The sequence below is a fragment of the Sardina pilchardus genome, chromosome 9 (assembly GCF_963854185.1).
Source record: "Sardina pilchardus chromosome 9, fSarPil1.1, whole genome shotgun sequence".
Classification (NCBI taxonomy): domain Eukaryota; kingdom Metazoa; phylum Chordata; class Actinopteri; order Clupeiformes; family Clupeidae; genus Sardina; species Sardina pilchardus.
The window spans coordinates 26,776,285-26,794,208 of record NC_085002.1 but is presented as its reverse complement, the minus strand read 5'-3'; the positions used below and the strand labels follow the sequence as shown (position 1 = coordinate 26,794,208).

Genomic DNA, 17,924 nt, shown 5'->3' with positions numbered 1-17,924 from the left:
ACTCACTAGAATAGCTGTGTGGCGGCACGAGACCCACTTCAGTCTTTTCCACCGTCTCTGAAACAGAGCAGGCCCTGTTCTGGCCCACACCCGGCCCTGAATCACATGGCGGCTCGGGTAACTTGAGCCACAATTGCAAATGGAAGGAAGGAGACGGTGTCCTCATCCCCTCAGCCTCATGTGGGTTGAGACAGTCTAGCAGGGCAGGAGAAATATAACCGCAGTGTCAAAGAGATATGTTAAACAAGCCATGCAATGCCACATGGTTGTGTGGGAGGATGGGTTTTTAATGCTCATTATGGGCGTGTGTGTGTGTGCGTGTGCGTGTGTGTGTGCGCGTGCGTGCGTGCGTGCGTGTGCATGCATGTGTGGAGGTCATTATGTGCACAGATATGGGTATCTGTCTGTACACAGGATATGCTAGAGAAGAAAATCTTCCTTGAAGAGCTAGATGGCATATGTAATATATATGTGTGTGTGTGTGTGTGTGTGTGTGTGTGTGTGTGTTTCACAGTTACCTGAACGACTTGGAGAGGATAGCCAAGATGGACTACATCCCCACACAGCAGGATGTCCTGCGTACTAGAGTGAAGACCACTGGCATAGTGGAAACCCACTTCACCTTCAAGGACCTGCATTTCAAGTGAGCCATTTCTCCACAACAATCTCCCTCTGTCTCTGTCTGGCTTTGTCTACCCCTTTTTCTTTCATTGTTTCTCTCTCTCTCTCTCTCTCTCTCTCTCTCTCTCTCTCTCCTTGTCTGTTTTCCATTTGATGGATCCATGTTAACCTGTTACATCCACAGCCATTTCCTCCTAAGTAAAAGGTGCAGGCTTCTATGGTGTTGATGTTTAAGTGTCATTTTGGCAGCAGGAGGATGCATGGCCAGTATGAAGGTTTGCCAGTGAGGCTGAGGGGGGAGTGAAGGGGGGGGGGGGGTGTAGGAGTCTCTGCGAAAAAGCAAAGGAAGCTTTAACTTCCTGCTTCACTTCCCTCTGTCTCTGTAAAAACCTGATTTGAGCAATGGTGTGTGTGTGTGTGTGTGTGTGTGTGTGTGTGTGTGTGTGTGTGTGTGTGTGTGTGTGTGTGTGTGTGTGTGTGTGTGTGTGTGTGTGTGTGTGTGTGTGTGTGTGTGTGTGTGTGTGTGTGTGTGTGTGTGTGTGTGTGTGTGTGTGTGTGTGTGTGTGTGTGTGTGTGTGTGTGTGTGTGTGTGTGTGTGTGTGTGTGTGTGTGTGTGTGTGTGTGTGTGTGTGTGTGTGTGTGTGTGTTCGCTCGCTCACATTCATAACAGGACAGGAAAGGGGAGTGAGAAAGCCGATTAGGGAACAGAGAAACATGTGATTGACTGCATGCTGCCTGACTGTCTGGAGGTGTGTGTGCGCGTGTGTGTGTAACGGAACAGAGAGAAGTTGCCTTAAATCCCTAAAGGCCACTGAGTCTCCCCCCCCCCCCATCTCTGAAGGCCTCTGATGAATCACTGTGCCAGGGCCCCAGGGCCTCTGTTCCCTCGCTGGCTCCCAGAGCAGACATGGGAGCAGGTTACTTTTTTAATTATCGGCTACAGAGGAGGACACGCAGCAGAAATGTCAGTGCAGAACCTTTGGAAGCTCAGATCAAATGGAACAGAGGCTGCCAATCAGGACCTGACAACACTTTTATTAGTTTTCTTTAAAGGTCCGTGTGTGTGTGTGTGTGTGTGTGTGTGTGTGTGTGTGTGTGTGTGTGTGTGTGTGTGTGTGTGTGTGTGTGTGTATGTGTGTGTGTGTGTGTGTGTGTGTTTATCAAAGTTTGGGAGAGTGAGACGAAAGTGTTTTGCATATTGACTCACCCAGTGTGAAAGGACTATGGTGATTGCATTTTCTGATAGATAGAGCTGGGTTGACTTCAGGGAAATGGGCGATGGTAGCAGGGGAAGAAGGGTGAAGGTGCTTGTACCAAAACGATGCTGTTATGTTAATGTGTTGCTTTAATCGCCCTTCTGCTCTCATCTGCCATCACTCACGGCTAATGCTATACATTAGCATTTAGCATTCTGCTTTAACCACCTAGACAGCAGCAGCAGCAATACAACAACAAGCCCAAACTGCCCGCATGCTTATGTGACATTGCTACTCATTTCCAAAAAAAAGGATTGGCCCAGATAAAACACCAAGACACACAACCTGAACATACACAAACACCGTAGAAACACACACACACACACACACACACACACACACATAGTGTCTCTTTGTCATTTGGCACCATCCGCCATGAATCAGCAAGTCTCTCTACACCTCTCCAGTGAAGACTGCATATTTGATGTGAGACCCAGGGTCCATGTCTGTGTATTTCAACAATGCCACACTCCGAGTCTTTCCATAACCATGGCAACAGTGCCAGATGGAAAATGCCAACAAATGCCACAGGAATGGCAGGGCTCTGAGCATGCACCATTGCAGGATGGGAGTGTGTGTCTGGTCTGTGTTTGTGTTTATGCCATTGTGTGTGTGCAGCTCTGCATGGCTGTGGGAGTGTGAAAAATAGAAGACAACCCCCCCCCCCACACACACACACACACACACACACACACACACACACACACACACACACAACCTTCGTCTCTGGCTGTGGGGTGAAAGATGCCGCTTTGGCCAATATGCCAGCCTGTCTGACAGCTAGCAGAAGCCGCTAGTTTGCTACACTTTTCAAGTCAGTCGTGCTGCCTCTTTCCCTAAGCCACCATCCATGTCTGTTCCCCAGGCAAACACGTCACTTACATGTCTGACCTTACATGTGCAAATGCCAGCTGATGGATTGGCTGCCAATAGCCCAATATCCCCACTGAGTAATTATTCCAAACGGCCACCTCTGCCCTGAGCCTCAGCCCTCGGTGTGCTTGAATCCCCTCCCTCCATTGGTCAGCAGTTTGTGCTCCTCAGCAGTGGTCATTCTCTCTCTCTCTCTCTCTCTCTCTCTCGCTGTCTTTCTCTCTCTCTCTCTTTCTTTCTTTCTTTCTTTCTTTTTTTCTGTCTCTCGTTCTCTCTCTCTCTTTCTCTCTCTCTCTGTCTTTCTCTCTCTCTCTTTCTCTTTTTCTCTCTCTCCCTCTCCCTCTCACACTTGCTCTCTCCCTCCCCCTCTCTCTCTTTCTCTCTCTCTCTCTCTCTCTCTCTCTCTCTCTCTCTCTCACTCTGTCATGTTATGCAATACCACCTAATTCTCCTCTGTCTTTCTCTCTCTCTCTCCCTCTGTCTCCCTTAATCTTTCTCTCAGTTCCTCTCTTCCCCTCTGTGTCTCTCGTAACAGCCATCTACTCTCTGTCCTGTTCTGACTCACTAGGAGACGCTCAGGGGAGTGAGTGGAAGCATTACACTCTGCTCCTTTCTTTCTTTGCCTCGCTGTCTCTCTATTTTTCCATCTAAGCTTCTTGTTCTCTGGCATTAGCTGAGGTTTTTTGGCTTGTTACAAGTCATGACTGGGAAATCATTATTTACAAAACAAATCCTTGGAGGAGCAGAACTCCTAACAAATATAACATGCAGTGCAGAACCGCTCTTTCGAACGACTCTTCAGCACTTCAGTCAGTTAGGTCTTCGCCTCAGCAAGAGGTTCTAAACCAGTTCCATGTTCAACATTAATAAGTAACAATGCTGTCATCAGATTCAATGTCCATGAACCACAGTTGCAGAAAGTAATTTGGTAACACTTTGTTTCTCTATCGAGACTTTACAGATGGTTTGAAATTTCTTTCTAATTATCAACTGAACATAACCTTACCCAATCGCTAACCCTAACCCTAACCATAGATTATAGTAACAGATAGTCAACTGATAGTTTGTTTGTAGTCTGACTCTGAGCATCTGTAGATAGTCTAAAGTTGACCATCCAAGTAAAGTATGTCCAACGTGGACATCCAACGTATATATATATGACACTCGAGAGTTTCCTTTGTGTGACTGACAAGTGTCTTTCCATGTCATTTCATTTCATTTCCATTTTTTTACGTGGACCTCATTCCTTTGGTCTGAATTTAGCTCAGCTCTTGAGGTCGGAGCCAGGCTACAGTTACAGATCACTGAATATTAAAAAGTTAACCATGCGATTGCCTGTCCCCCCCCCCCCCCGTAGGATGTTTGATGTGGGCGGTCAGCGGTCGGAGAGGAAGAAGTGGATCCACTGCTTCGAGGGCGTGACCGCCATCATCTTCTGCGTGGCCATGAGCGCCTACGATCTGGTGCTGGCCGAGGACGAGGAGATGGTGAGTCTCGCTCCGTAGCTGACAGAGTAAACGTGGAGATGCCTCCTTAACGTCAGAGGATAGAGGCTGATGCAGGTTGCAACAGGCAATAGATTCAGTAGCCATGCTGTCTTAGTGAAGAGGTAATTACCCTGTAACCTTCTTTAAACACAATAAATGTCATCAAATCCCTGGGGTATGCCGTTACGTCAGAGAATGACTGAATGGAGTCACAGCAGTGGTCAATATGAGCTATGCTTGGCTGTGTCAATCAGTTACAAATCAATAAAATGATGGATGTGCCGTTTATTCTGTAAATGGTTTGGGGAAATCTTTTGAAGTAACTAGTAAGTGCCAATGCCAAGGAGTTCGAGTTATTAAAAAAAAAGATGCAGTTAATCTTTCCTTGCACCTAGTAAGTGTCAATGCCAAGGAGTTAGAGTTATTTAAAAAAAAAAAAAAAAAAAGAATGCGTTAATCTTTCCTTGCACCAATGTCTGTGTTGTTGTTCTGGTTTGTTGCCCTAGAACCGCATGCACGAGAGCATGAAGCTGTTTGACAGCATCTGCAACAACAAGTGGTTCACGGAGACCTCCATCATCCTCTTCCTCAACAAGAAGGACCTGTTTGAGGACAAGATCAAGAGCAGCCCCCTCTCTATCTGCTTCCCCGAGTACAGCGGTAAGACTCTCTCAGGCCAGACTCTATTAGACTACTGTGATGTCCAATGGGACTTCCTCTTCCAGTGGTCCTGCACTGTTTTAAAGGATCTGATTGGCTAAGGGGATGAGCCACTGCAGGATGATTGGTCCGGCAAGTCTACAAGTGCTTTCAGTGTGCCACTTGTTCTTGGAAATGTTAGTCCAAGTAATCTGTCCATGACACGTGGTAATCTATGAAGTTTAAGACCCAAGACTAGAAGTTGGATGACTTTCTTGCAGACATGTCTTGCTTTTGATGAGTGGTTGTAGAGAAACTTGTGTGTCACGAAACCACCAATTTTCTCATCGCTCAATTTGCAGGACCCGACAAATATGACGAGGCATCGGAGTACATCCGGACAAAGTTCGAGGACCTCAACAAGAAGAAGGATACTAAAGAGATCTACTCCCACTTCACCTGTGCCACAGACACCAAGAACGTGCAGTTTGTCTTTGACGCCGTCACCGACGTCATCATCAAGAACAACCTGAAGGACTGCGGTCTCTTCTAAAGCAAGCCTGCTGGGGGAAGAGCCAAGGTGAGTCCTCTTGCGCATCAGTCCTCAGAGAGCAGCGGTGTGGCTGGAAGCTCCCATGCTACATTTGGGCTGAGTGTCCACAGGGACCCCGGTTTAATAAGTAAAACGACAAAGAAAACTGTCCATGTAAACGTGGCTATTGCTAAAGAGAAAAACAATTGTTTTATATCAGTGTATGGTGTATGGACGCATTGTTGGAACAGAATAAGTAATGAAAAACGTAAAGACAATGAATCTCCAGTGTTGCTGACTGAACTGAACTGAACTGAACTGAACTGAACTGCACTGACTGAACTGTCTCTTGTCTCGTCCTAGATTACTTGAACAGCTCTGATGACCAGGGGGGGTGAGAAGGGAGGGATGGGGGGGGGGATCGTCTCGACCAACTGCACTGGCCAACCCTGATTCCTGCTTCAATTCTACTCTTTCTAAAGAGAGACTGCGCCGCGGCGAGGGCTGGGAGGGGCCGGGCGGCATCCTCGGCTGCCTTGCCCTCTCCTTCTCCCTCTTGTTCCAGACCTGCCCCGGCTCGTGGTTAATATTTAAGTTTCAAAACAGAGTTGGTTCCATATTTCTCGTATTAACTCCTTGGGCTTTGACCACAAATCAACAATTGTGTTTTTTTGTTTGTTATTCTGTTTGTTTTGCCTGTGGTTTTTGTTGTTGATTATTAGAGAGGCAACATAAACCTTTTTTATATATATATAAATATATAAATACATTCATTTTACTTTAGAAAATCTGATGTGCAAATTTTATTAAACTTTTAATTGCGTAAAAGCTTATTTTTTAAAAAAGGAGCGCCGGCATGGATAGGGAGAATGATTGAAAAAGGAAAAGTGCTTTTTTTTATAATGTTTACATGAAGTCCGCATTCGTAGCCAAGCTGCATATTGTTCTGCATGACTGATAGCCAATGTATTAGCTGAATAACCTGCACAAAAAAGCATAACATTCCTTTGACAAAAAAAATAAATAAAAATACAAAAAAAAAAAAAAAATACTAAAAAGAGAAAAATGAAAACACATTAAAAAAAAGCTTTGCGCCAGGGGAAAATGTGCTACATTTTTAACGGACATTTAAAGTATGACTCGGAAGTATCTAACAATCTATTGTTTTTTTGTTTTGTTTTTATTTTATATTATTATTATAATTATTGTTCCCATTCCACAACCTTTTGCATTATGTTTGTGCCTTGAGTTTACAATGGACTCATCAGTGCTGTTTGACCTACTGTTCTTCTGTACTTTCGCTCTTGTTCTTGTTCTGCACATGTGTAAGGATAAATAGTGATTTTAACGAGACACATTCTAATTGAGAAAAAAAGGGTAGGTTTTTTGGTAAAGACTCATTTCAAAATGCTTTGAAAGACCTATATAATGATTTTAATTTAAATAAAAGTCCTTCCACCAGATGATCTTGGAGTTGTCTTTTAATTAATCATGACAAACGTATATCGCCTTCAGCATTCTTTATTGATGGTCTTCCAATCATTTACTTCGCAGGTTCTTAAAAGATCAAATTTATTCAATTAACTCTGAGGTTGGATTTCACCAACAGTGAAGTATAAATCATCAATATTAAATGTCTGGGTAGTCATTTCCAGTGTCACTCAACACAATAAAAAAAATGTTAGCATTGGTATTATATTTATGCTGGGTTGGCTCCTTCTTAGGTCAAGTATAAAATGGCCGGCCAGTGTTTGATGTAAAGGATGAATGGATGATCCTTTTCGCTCCATCACGCTCCATCCAGCCAGCGCCGCTCCCCAGTCGCAGAGTTGAACAGATAATTTCGTCCTGAAACTTCAAACACACATACAGGTTGATTGTGTATACGTGTTTTATATGTATAGTGAATTATATCATATTACATACTGTTATTACTAAATAATCAAGGTACAAACACTTACATTCCATAAAATGCATTTAATTTCAAATCAATTCATTTGAATTCATAAATAATAGCTCAGCCTCATAATTTTTTCAGAATCCTTGATCCAAGTTTGAGAAATCATCGCTAACCACACTATGTAATGCCCGTAAGACTCACCTGGATCTTGTGCCTTTCCATCAAACCTCTGAAAATAAACATAATTCAGCATTAACCTTTCATCTGTGCATCAGCTGAAGCAATCTCATCTGATTTTGAAGAAACATACCATTATATCTTCTTGAATGCTGACTTTGGAAAGACTTAGGGTGCCATCTAGTGAAACCTGATTATAACAATAATAAAACAAAAATAAAGTATCAAATAGTGGCATGATAACACAGTCTTTCTGTAACACATTGATCTTGCCAGGGTTTGCATTTGATACGCTTCGTGTGGCAGTAGGTATCAACAGGTGCATACTAAAGTCTGTGCGTTCTAGAGCCTTACCCGTTCTAGAGCCTTACTGTCATAAAGTCTGTGCGTTCTAGAGCCTTACCCGGTCAGAAGAGCGAGAGGAACCCTGTTTGTCTGGACCATCTGGCTTATCTGTCTCAGCACTGATGGGAGTAAGAGCAGGAGATTGACACAATCCGTAGTTCATAATCAACACAGAGCTACTCTAATTACTTTGACCTAATTGTTTTTTTGTTGTTGTTTTTTTATCAAATAACCATAAAGACCTTATTTCACAGCAGCTGTTTTGAAATGAAATGGTAGGACAAGCACAGGTGTTAGTAAATACCTTTATGATAATAATAGTAATAATTTATAATAATACCTTTATGAAGTCTTTGTTCAATTCAAGTAACCATGACAAGTAACACAGCACTATTGGATGTTCTAATCAGATATCAAGATATTTGGATTCACTATTTCAGAGTTAATTCAGCCCATAGGCTGTAATGTTTTCGTGATGGTGAATATGAATGTTTTTTTACATTGTTTCCAATGCAGTTCAACATCTGTTGTTATTCACACATCAGTTTCAGTACACTACTTTACTTTATTGACCTTACTGCAAGCAAATCTAGTGTTGCTGCTTCAGGCCAAGAAACTCACCCTTCTTGTACGAATTTCTCCGTCGATTTCTGTGTCCCACATACCGTACCACTGGCAATGTGGAAAAAAGAGAAAAAAAATCAGCTGTCATAACAAACACGCTTCAAAACGCACAACAAAGTTAAATGAAGATGTGCCTCTGTTTCCCCTTGCTGCTTACTAGTGTCATCAATGCCATTCAGTAACAATCATCTCATGGAACATTTATGGACATATAATATTATGATTATGAAAAATTCAAGCCTGGCCTTGATTCGACGGTGAAAGTGATCATGCTCAAACTGTTTTCTCTCTTAGCAAATGAAGGCGAAACATTTAGAAGTGGCAGTGCCTGGTATTTCAAGGGCCTGCTGGGAGATCCATGTAGGCTGTCAGTGTCAGTTTAATGATGCAGGACTGTTTACCATTGTCCCCACCAGTGTGTTACATCACAAGGCTGTTTGTAAGTCTTCAGAAGTGGAAGCACACTGGCTGTCATCAGTGGTGACTGACAGCACTTTATCAGCAATGATAAAGCTTGACATTGTCAAATAATGTGTTTACTGAGTCAGTGTTGGTGTGGGGTACCGGAAGAGCTTTATCCACAGAGGAAGGCTCAGGAGGAGGAGCAGCAAAGCGCCGGTGACCGTCAGGGCGGCCACAAACCATGGCTGCGGGTCCCAGAACTCATTAATCACAGTCACCACCGCCGGGTTCTTCGTCTGGAAAAGAGACACTTCCGTTGGGATTTTTTTGACCGTGTGTTTCCGAAGAATATCTCAGTGGGTCAGCTGCACTGTCTGCTACCTCATTTAGTTGCCATAGTTACTGTAGTTTTTGCATTCATTTGTTAGTCAGTATCAATAAATCACAGCTACACTATATTGCCAAAAGTATTTGCTCACCTGCCTTGACTCACATATGAATTTCAGTCACATCCCATTCTTAATCCATAGGGTTTAATGTGACATCAGTCCAACCTTTGCAGCTACTAATATAGTGTACTGTATATTAAAAGCTGATGTGAATGACTTGTATCAAGAAAAGTTCACATAATAATAACTAAACTAATTTTCTCCTATATATTTGTTCAGACATCAACGACTGACACTTGATTATTATTGTGAAACATAATTTAAATAATGTAAAAAGGATTTCTGTAAAATATGTTTTCATTGAGAGAGATATTAACTGTGGTTGTGGTAGTAGTTGTAGGTTTGGTGGTGGTCCAGATGCACACAAATATTTTCTTTTCAGAAAGACAAGATTATAACTGGACACAAAAAGGTTGCTATTTTTTCAACAAAGTATATATTCCTGTGTGTGTGTGTGTGTGTGTGTGTGCACTGTACATATATTAACTGTGGTTGTGGTAGTGGTTGTAGGTTTGGTGGTGGTCCAGGGAATGACGTATATATACGCCACCACACTGGTGCTGTGTTTGCCGTCAGACACCGAGATGGTGATCTCGTAATCCGTGTCGTCATACACGCCGTCCGGCACGAAAGAGAAGACGTTCCTGGAGAGAAGGGTCAAGCCGGTCAGCTGAAACCGGTCAACTGCTGCGCCTTTGTGACAGAAGAAAACACATATACACACACACACACACACACGGAGAGAGAGAGAGAGAGATACATTTGAGTACGGCTGGACTGACCTTCAGTCGAGGTATTATTTCGAGGTACAGTATTATTGTGGAATGGGCTTTTGTCGCAGAGCTGACAGTGCAGGCTGCTTAAAAACAACCAAGGAGATTCTAAGAAGCTCATTTACTGATTGTCATTTTTACTAAACCTAGTCTTAATCTTTGAAAAAGGACTTTTTTTACGAACAACTGGTTTGAATTTGGTGCATGAATTAAGCCTAGTAATAGACTAAAAGCTTTGCTTTCAGTGGAGATTTTTTTCAATTAAGCAATTGGTCCAGGACTAGTCTTCATCCATGTACTGCATGGGGAAACTGACCCCCGCTATGTATAAGTGTTTGTGTTGATGTGAGCGAAGCGGGCGGCTAACGCCCTGCGGCTGACCACTGGTGATGGTAGCCGTGAGACGGTCTCCGTCCCGATCCGTGCAGGTCAGCGTGACGATGGGGCTGTTGGAGGCCAGAGTGGAGAAGATGGTGGACTCATAGGACACCGGGTCACACACTGGGGCGTTGTCATTCACGTTCTGACAGGAAAACATGACCGGCGCAGAATAAAGATTGTGTTGTGAAGCCAAAGCCAAAGTATATATTCGTGTGTGTGTGTGTGTGTGTGCGTGTGTGCGTGTGTGCGTGTGTGTGTGTGTGTGTGCGCGCGCCCTGTACCTCCACCATAATAGTGATCTCTGCCATGCCTGTGCGCTGTTTGGTTTTGTCCACATCCTGATCAAAGTCCACAGCCTTCACTTTCAGCTCATGCTGCTCCTGGACCTCAAAGTCCAAATCTACCCCCAGGTAAAGCTGACCTGCACACACACACAAATGACACATTAGCTCATTTCACACACACACACACACACTCTTGAAATCACATTCGTACAGCATACACTACATATCTGTTATATTATTAAGTGTATGTTGAAATGGATTCATGGATTAATCTGTAATGTTCACAATCAGTGTTTGCATGTAATAAAATCATGTTTCATCCTAAAGGAATTTAACTTTGAACTTGCAAGGCCAATCTGAAAGAAGACAAAATACCCTGGTGGTCACACACCGGACATACCTACCTCTAATGGGGTCAAGGGAGAACTGTTCCTCACCCTCCAGGATGGAGTATCGGAGAGAGTTGAAGGGCCAGTCGCGGTCCACTGCGCTGATAGACGCAATCACCGAACCCCTCCTCGTGTTCTCGGGGACGGAGATGACCAGGGGCCCCAAGAACAGAGGGTCAAACTCATTCACAGGGGTCACCGTTATGAGGACACGAACTTCAGCTGAGAAATAAACGTTGCAAAACGTTGGCCCTGCCAGCTATTGGACAGAGTATTTCTGTCTGATCTTCTGTAACCCAATTTATAAGTCTGATACCAGCAATGTACGACCTACAAAATGTGTTTGTATTGAACCAGAATCGATTTGAATTCTGTACATTTTGCTCATATGATGACAAAACAGAATGATATATCAGATGGATACACCTACGACTTGTCCCTTGTTTAACCCTGTCTTCAGGCGTTAGTTTATGTTTTAAGCTTTTTTTGATTAAAAATGTATTCATTAAACTCTCCTATATGACTAGAAAGCCAAGAACAGAAACAGGTGTCTGACTTGTGAGGGGAGGAGTGCCAGAGTCTGTGGCCAAAATGGTGGCTTCATACTGGAAATTTGTGACATCTGCAACATCGTAATCCAGGCTGTTATTCACCTGCAGACAAACGAGCAGCAACATGTCTGAGTAGTGAGGAACACACTCCGCAGACACACATTACAATAATGAGTTATTGTTTTGTGTGTGTGTGTGTGTGTGTGTGTGTGTGTGTCTGTACATATATTAACTGTGGTTGTAGCAGTAGTTGTAGGCTTGGTAGTGGTCCAGGGAATGACATCTGTGTGTGTGTGTGTGTGTGTGTGTGTGTGTGTGTGTACATATATTAACTGTGGTTGTAGTAGTAGTTGTAGGCTTGGTAGTGGTCCAGGGAATGACATCTGTGTGTGTGTGTGTGTGTGTGTGTGTGTGTGTGTGTGTGTGTGTGTGTGTGTGTGTGTGTGTGTGTGTGTGTGTGTGTGTGTGTGTGTCTGTGCATATATTACTGTAACTGTGGTTGTAGTAGTAGTTGTAGGTTTGGTAGTGGTCCAGGGAATGACGTATGTGTGTCTGTGTGTGTGTGTGTGTGTGTGTGTGTGTGTGTGTGTGTGTGTGATGATAACCTGTAGCTGTCCGTCTTGAAGGCGAAACTTGAAGAGTGAGAAGCTGTTCTCAATAAGCGTGAGCGTGACGTTCTGGTTACTGACGTCCACGTCAAAGCAACGCAGCGTGCCCAGACTTCTTCCCACCTCAGTCGTCTCAGGAACCGTTAAACTTCAGGACAAAAAACACACTCATCAGTGCAGCTGACCATAGACCACCTCTCCCCCCCGTTCAAGTGCTTTTGGTGTCAAGTCAACTGCTGCAGGTTAAGGGCAGTCACAATTGTCAAGGCTATTCTGAATATCTCCAAGCCTGGTGGCTGGTGTCTTTTGGCCAAAGGGAATAGTTCAATAAAAAAAAGTTGTTAAAATGTAAATATGTGACAGGTTGGATCAAGCATCATATTATCTAATAAAATATGCAACAGATCTGAACTAGTCTTTGATGTGCTGCATGAGAGTCGGGTGGGTGAGATGAAAGCCTGATCAGAGGGTAATTGGGACATATTTTGATACACCGGATCTTAACATGAATGACATGTTGGAACTAACTGAACCAAATCAAAGACACAGAACTTTAATCAAAGCTCAAAACTTTTTTTGTGTCTGATCGGAATGCACCCACTACCGGACAGTAACCTTTACCATTTCTAAGCCACACCATTGAGGACGGTGATCAAATACAACGCTGCCCCCTATTGGCCAAATCAATATATCTCAGTGTCAAGTTTAAAACACAGTCAGGATGTGTCTGTTTTGATATCATCAGTCTTTGTAACAAGAACCGTTTCTTGTCCCTGCAGAATAACCCCTACATTTGAGATCTTAAACAATTTATAGAGCTCCTGCAAGTACTGTTGTAGCCTAAAAGGGTCCTCTGATAGAACATTCCGGAATTCTTTATGACTAAAGGCTAGATACGGTTCCTATGAAAACACTGTAATAGTCTTTTAGCAATAGTTTTTTGGTATTTTGTTTATTGTTTGAGAGTGAGTGTGAGAGAGTGAGTGTGAGAGTGAGTGTGAGAGTGAGTATGAGAGTGAGTATGATAGTGAGTGAGTGAGTGACTGAGTGAGTGAGTGTGCGTAAGTGGATATTTTTATTTTTTATTTTTTTCCTGTTTTCTTGGGGTTTTTTTTCTCCATTTATTCACACTTGTACACAAACACGGAGGCTGTAATTATCACATTCGTTTTTTTTGTATTTCTTTTTTTTAAAAATTATAATTATTATTATTATTATTATTATTATTATTATTATTATTATTTTCTATTATTATTATTATTTAAACATGTATGTTTCCTTTGACAAAATAAAAAAAGTATTAAAAAAAAAAGAAAACACTGTAATAGTCATATGGCAGTGTTGGAGTGGTGGACAGGAGGTCACTAACACTATCACAGGGGGGACGCAGAGAGGCGCATGTTCGTTGACGTCCTGCACGTAGACGGTGACTGTGGCCGTTCCGCTGCGGTCATCAGACATGCTGAATGCTCGGACCAACAGAATACTCTTCTCCAGGGTCCGGTCCAATTCCAGGTCCAAATTATAGCTGGTCTTGATGACACCATCCTCTGCAGCAAAGTACTGCATGTCTTATACATGTACAAGATTATACTAAACTCGGTTTCCCATAGTTGTATTACGGTAAGCCTTGACCTTGACTAAAAGAAAGCTTCGATGGAAATTTACATTGAAAAAAGCTTGCAGTCTAGGATAGGCTTAATACGTACAGGAAAAAGGCCTATACATCTTATTAATATGCATTATATACATGTTGTGCACTATGCACATAATGTGCTGTTGTTTTAGAAGAAAACATATACAAATGTCTGCAGGTAGTTCTTTACCTTGGCCAATTTTAAAAGGTGGGTATGGCTTTATGAAAGTATAGCGCACATCTGTGACATTGGGGTCAGCAGTTACCGTGGTAACAGTGTCCTCACTGCCTTCATTCTCCAAGATGGTGACATTCTGTGAGGGTAGACTGAAGAATGGCTACGTGATCAACCAACTTATGAGACAGGAGGGAAGGCTCAGGGCATTTTGTTTTGCACTGTAGACCCCAAATCAATACAATGGCTAAATGTCAGCCTATCCCATATTTATCATATCGATCATTCAACTCACAGAAAGTCCAGGGGCATGGAGTAAACTTTCAGGACCTTGATGAGGAGAGACCCTGTGCAGTTGCTTCCGTGTCGGTCTGTCACAACCGCCGAAACAGTAAATTGCTGCAACAGCAAATTATTATCATTATCATTATTATTATTATTATTATTATTATTATTATTATCACTCACTCTCGGTCCTCTCTCGTAATCAAAGGTCTGACTGGATGTGATGCTGCCCTTGTCGTCCATGTGAAACTGTGCTGAGGAGGACACCGGCTGCACAGCATAGATGGAGAACTGAAAAGTGGGCCAGAATGACACACGATGAGAACCTTCTCAACCATGGGCATGACAAATAGAAAAGGGAGGGAGGGGGGCGTGGGGGTGTCAATGAGTAAGTACAACTTCCTAAGACTTGGATATTTTATATCAAAAGCCACCCAAGTGTTCACTGAGATGCAATGGACAGTGATGGCATCGCACCTCCAAGACATATTCGCCATGAATCATGAAAGCTAGCCAGTGATACATGCCGTTATAGTGTCGTTATCATCCGGTTCCCTCGCTAGAACCGAGTAAAGTCTCACAGGAGCTGGGCTGTCTTCCGGAACCTGAACCACGGCACCTACAAAAAGATTTTCACACATCAAATTCACCTCCTGTGACATTTTTAGCGCATAAATCTATTAACCTTGACACCCTCGTCGTGAATGATGGCTCCCTGCCACCTTTGGGACACTTAAACTACTCCTGGACGATAGCTGATTCTGGCACAGCTCTGGGCCGGACTGGATGCCACATCAGGGCCACGTCCACACCAGAGAGGGAGATCAGTCCTATCCAGGTCGCCAAATGGCTCATAAATCTGAGCCAGGGCGACCGCTTTATACTCAGCCATGGGGCAAATGAGCTGTCAGGCGCCCACGGAGGGGCAACTCCTCACCTAGCTGGAAGTGGGTATCGCACTGAGGCGGCTCATTGGCATCAGTGACGCTGAGGCTGAAGGTCCTCTCCACAAAGCCAGAGGGTGAGTTGATGCCCAGACGCACGGTCAGGAGATTTGCAGTCTCATAATCCAGAGAACCGTTCAGAACGATCTTACAACATGAGGAACACAATTTTAAGAAAGCATTTATCAAATCGTTTGTATGGTTTGTTTCAAGCATTTACCAAGATGACCACACACTTGTAAACACAGTCTTCATATCTGACCAACTTGCTCAAAATAAGGTTTTAATCACTGACACTGTCCTAGGACACTAGAATATCAGTTAAGCTGTGATGTTTTAGATGACATTACTCAACCTGGACACTGAAGACACCAGAAATGTTTGTTGGGTTAACGACGGGATCCTCAAGAACAGGGTTGTCTGGAGTGATAGAGAGGATCTGGACATCAGGGTCAGGGTTGGCACTCGCGATCAGGAACTCCAAGATCACTTTCCTCGGACGAGTGCTCTCCGTGACCTCCAGAACATCTGGAAGGTCGATGAACTCTGAAGAGAGAAAGCGCAGCTTTCAGCAGCACAGACACTTTCAACTTCTCCTGTCACCGAACTGGTAATGCATTGTGCTGCTCAGCATGTGATGCTATTCCCAAACGATCCACTGACAGAATGCGTTTATTATGTAAGCTCTTTTGATTCTAAAGTCTATTAAATATGCAGTCGGGACGCAAAATCCATTCCATCACCTCTCAGGAACCTGCAGGGCAAGACAAAAGTAAACAGCCGAATAAAACCACCAGGCTGATACGTCTGACGGTGTCACTGTTTGCCCTCAGAGGGAGCATGAAACATTAATAAGAAATGCATCTCTCTGCTTATTCTCCGTATGTCTGTGTTACTTAAATCAGCTTTTTGCAATTACAGATCAGACTGTTTAACCATTATGTTGGCACCTGGGCTGGGTGTAGTTGGAGCAGGGGTGGTTGGGGTGGTTGTTGTGGTGGTGGTTGTTGAGGTGGTTGTTGGGGTGGTTGGCACTGTAGTTGTTGTCGTTGTCACTGCAAATAGCTCAGATAGTGAACACATAAGCGTGCATGCACAAGCCAGGAACATTGACATCCTCTCCGTGCTTGTTCAGGGCACATATCATATAATTTGTTATGCAATAACTAAACAATAGATAGCATGTTTCTACGTCAGTCAAGTAGCTTGAGTAGCCTACTGACGTACTGTACCTGTTGTCATGGTGGTTGTCTCAGGAGTAGTTGGTGATGATGACGGGGCTGTGTGAAACATTGTCATTTTAAAGGACATCTCAATTATGGTCTTACAGTAATTAAGACCTGCATGGGCTTTTTGTCCCTTGGCTATTATTGCTATAACTACACAACTTGCACAGGCCCTCAATAGAGAGGATGCTTCCCTGACGTCCAAGGTAGAAGTCAACAGCCAAAACATCCCACAAGGCATTTCAGAGACGGTTTAGTATTTTTATCATGGCAGAGCCACAGCGCAAAAGAGTTTTAATTAAATTATTAACTGTTCTGAACAGTCTGTTTAAATATTTTATAAATCATCATGTTTTGTTTACACTTTGTGAATTATGAAAACTAGTCTCAGTAGGTTCATAGCAGGTTATGAAATGCCCTGGAACAGCAGTAATGGGTGTCATACCTGTGGTTGGAAATGGTGTCGTTGTCTCTGTAGATGAACATGAAAAACAATACAATGGGCAGATATCATACACTGAACTACTGTAAATGAGGGTAGTGAGTGATCATGCTAAATATGTCTCTTGCAAGTGTTTATAACAACTGAGGGACTGCATAACAATGGACAATAAAATGGAAATATTTTTTAGAAAAACTAAGCTGGTGTTCCAGCACAGTGATCAAGCGATGTGGCCAACCGTACATTCTGTTTAACTGTTTTTTCTAAATGTGTTCATCGAAACACCAGATAAGAGCATCCGCACTGTTGCCTCTACACATGGTCACACAGTAACACATTCAATACACACACACATTCAAGGAGCCGAACTTTTTAAATCAATACACACACCTTCAAGCTAGGAACTGAACTTTTGGAATTGCAATACACACACACATTCAAGGAGCTGAACTTTTGAAATCAATACACACACACCTTTAAGGAACTGAACTTTTGGAATTGCAATACATTCATTCATTCAATGGACTGAACTCTCTCACACACACACACACACACACGCACACACACACATACACAGGGATAAGGGACGAAATTCAAAGTTTACTTAGATTTTCGAGAGCATAACAGCCCCAACACACAGTCAGTTACTGTAAATGTAATTGCCTAACAGGTACACTCATTATGCAGAGGAGAAACCCTCAAAAAGTAACACCAGTTAACAATTTTCATGTAAATTAATTCACAGAAAATGGAAACTGCTATTAGCCTACACATTTCAAATAACGACATGCATCTTACCAATTCTTTGGAAGAAGCTGGCAAAAAACAGAGTGGCAAGGAGAGAAACAGAAGCCATTTTCTTCCAATTTACACCTCTGACTCTGACAGTGAAGAGAATTTTGATTTGTCTCCTGACTCACTCGCC

The 17,924-nt window shown here is 43.0% G+C and overlaps 2 protein-coding genes across 3 annotated transcripts in view; one reads left to right on the top strand and one right to left on the bottom strand.

Moving 5' to 3' along the window:
• LOC134091803 (guanine nucleotide-binding protein G(i) subunit alpha-2-like) overlaps positions 1-6,869 on the top strand; it is a 91,557-nt gene extending 84,688 nt beyond the window's left edge. For both annotated transcript variants that reach the window (XM_062544473.1, XM_062544472.1), the window contains 5 exons: positions 515-643; positions 4,108-4,237; positions 4,744-4,897; positions 5,239-5,456; positions 5,772-6,869. In XM_062544473.1, the coding sequence (XP_062400457.1) occupies positions 515-643; positions 4,108-4,237; positions 4,744-4,897; positions 5,239-5,429 (604 nt within the window). In that variant the 3' untranslated portion in view covers positions 5,430-5,456; positions 5,772-6,869. The remainder of the gene's footprint in view (positions 1-514; positions 644-4,107; positions 4,238-4,743; positions 4,898-5,238; positions 5,457-5,771) is intronic.
• Positions 6,870-8,990: 2,121 nt separating this feature from the next.
• Positions 8,991-13,860, bottom strand: LOC134092679 (cadherin-related family member 4-like). Its single transcript, XM_062545707.1, has 8 exons — positions 13,661-13,860; positions 12,289-12,439; positions 11,689-11,785; positions 11,148-11,354; positions 10,741-10,880; positions 10,460-10,601; positions 9,793-9,998; positions 8,991-9,152 (listed from the first exon to the last, which is right to left on the bottom strand). The coding sequence occupies exons 1-8, from the start codon at positions 13,858-13,860 to the stop codon at positions 8,991-8,993; spliced, it is 1,305 nt and encodes a 434-aa protein (XP_062401691.1).
• Positions 13,861-17,924: the final 4,064 nt, after the last annotated feature.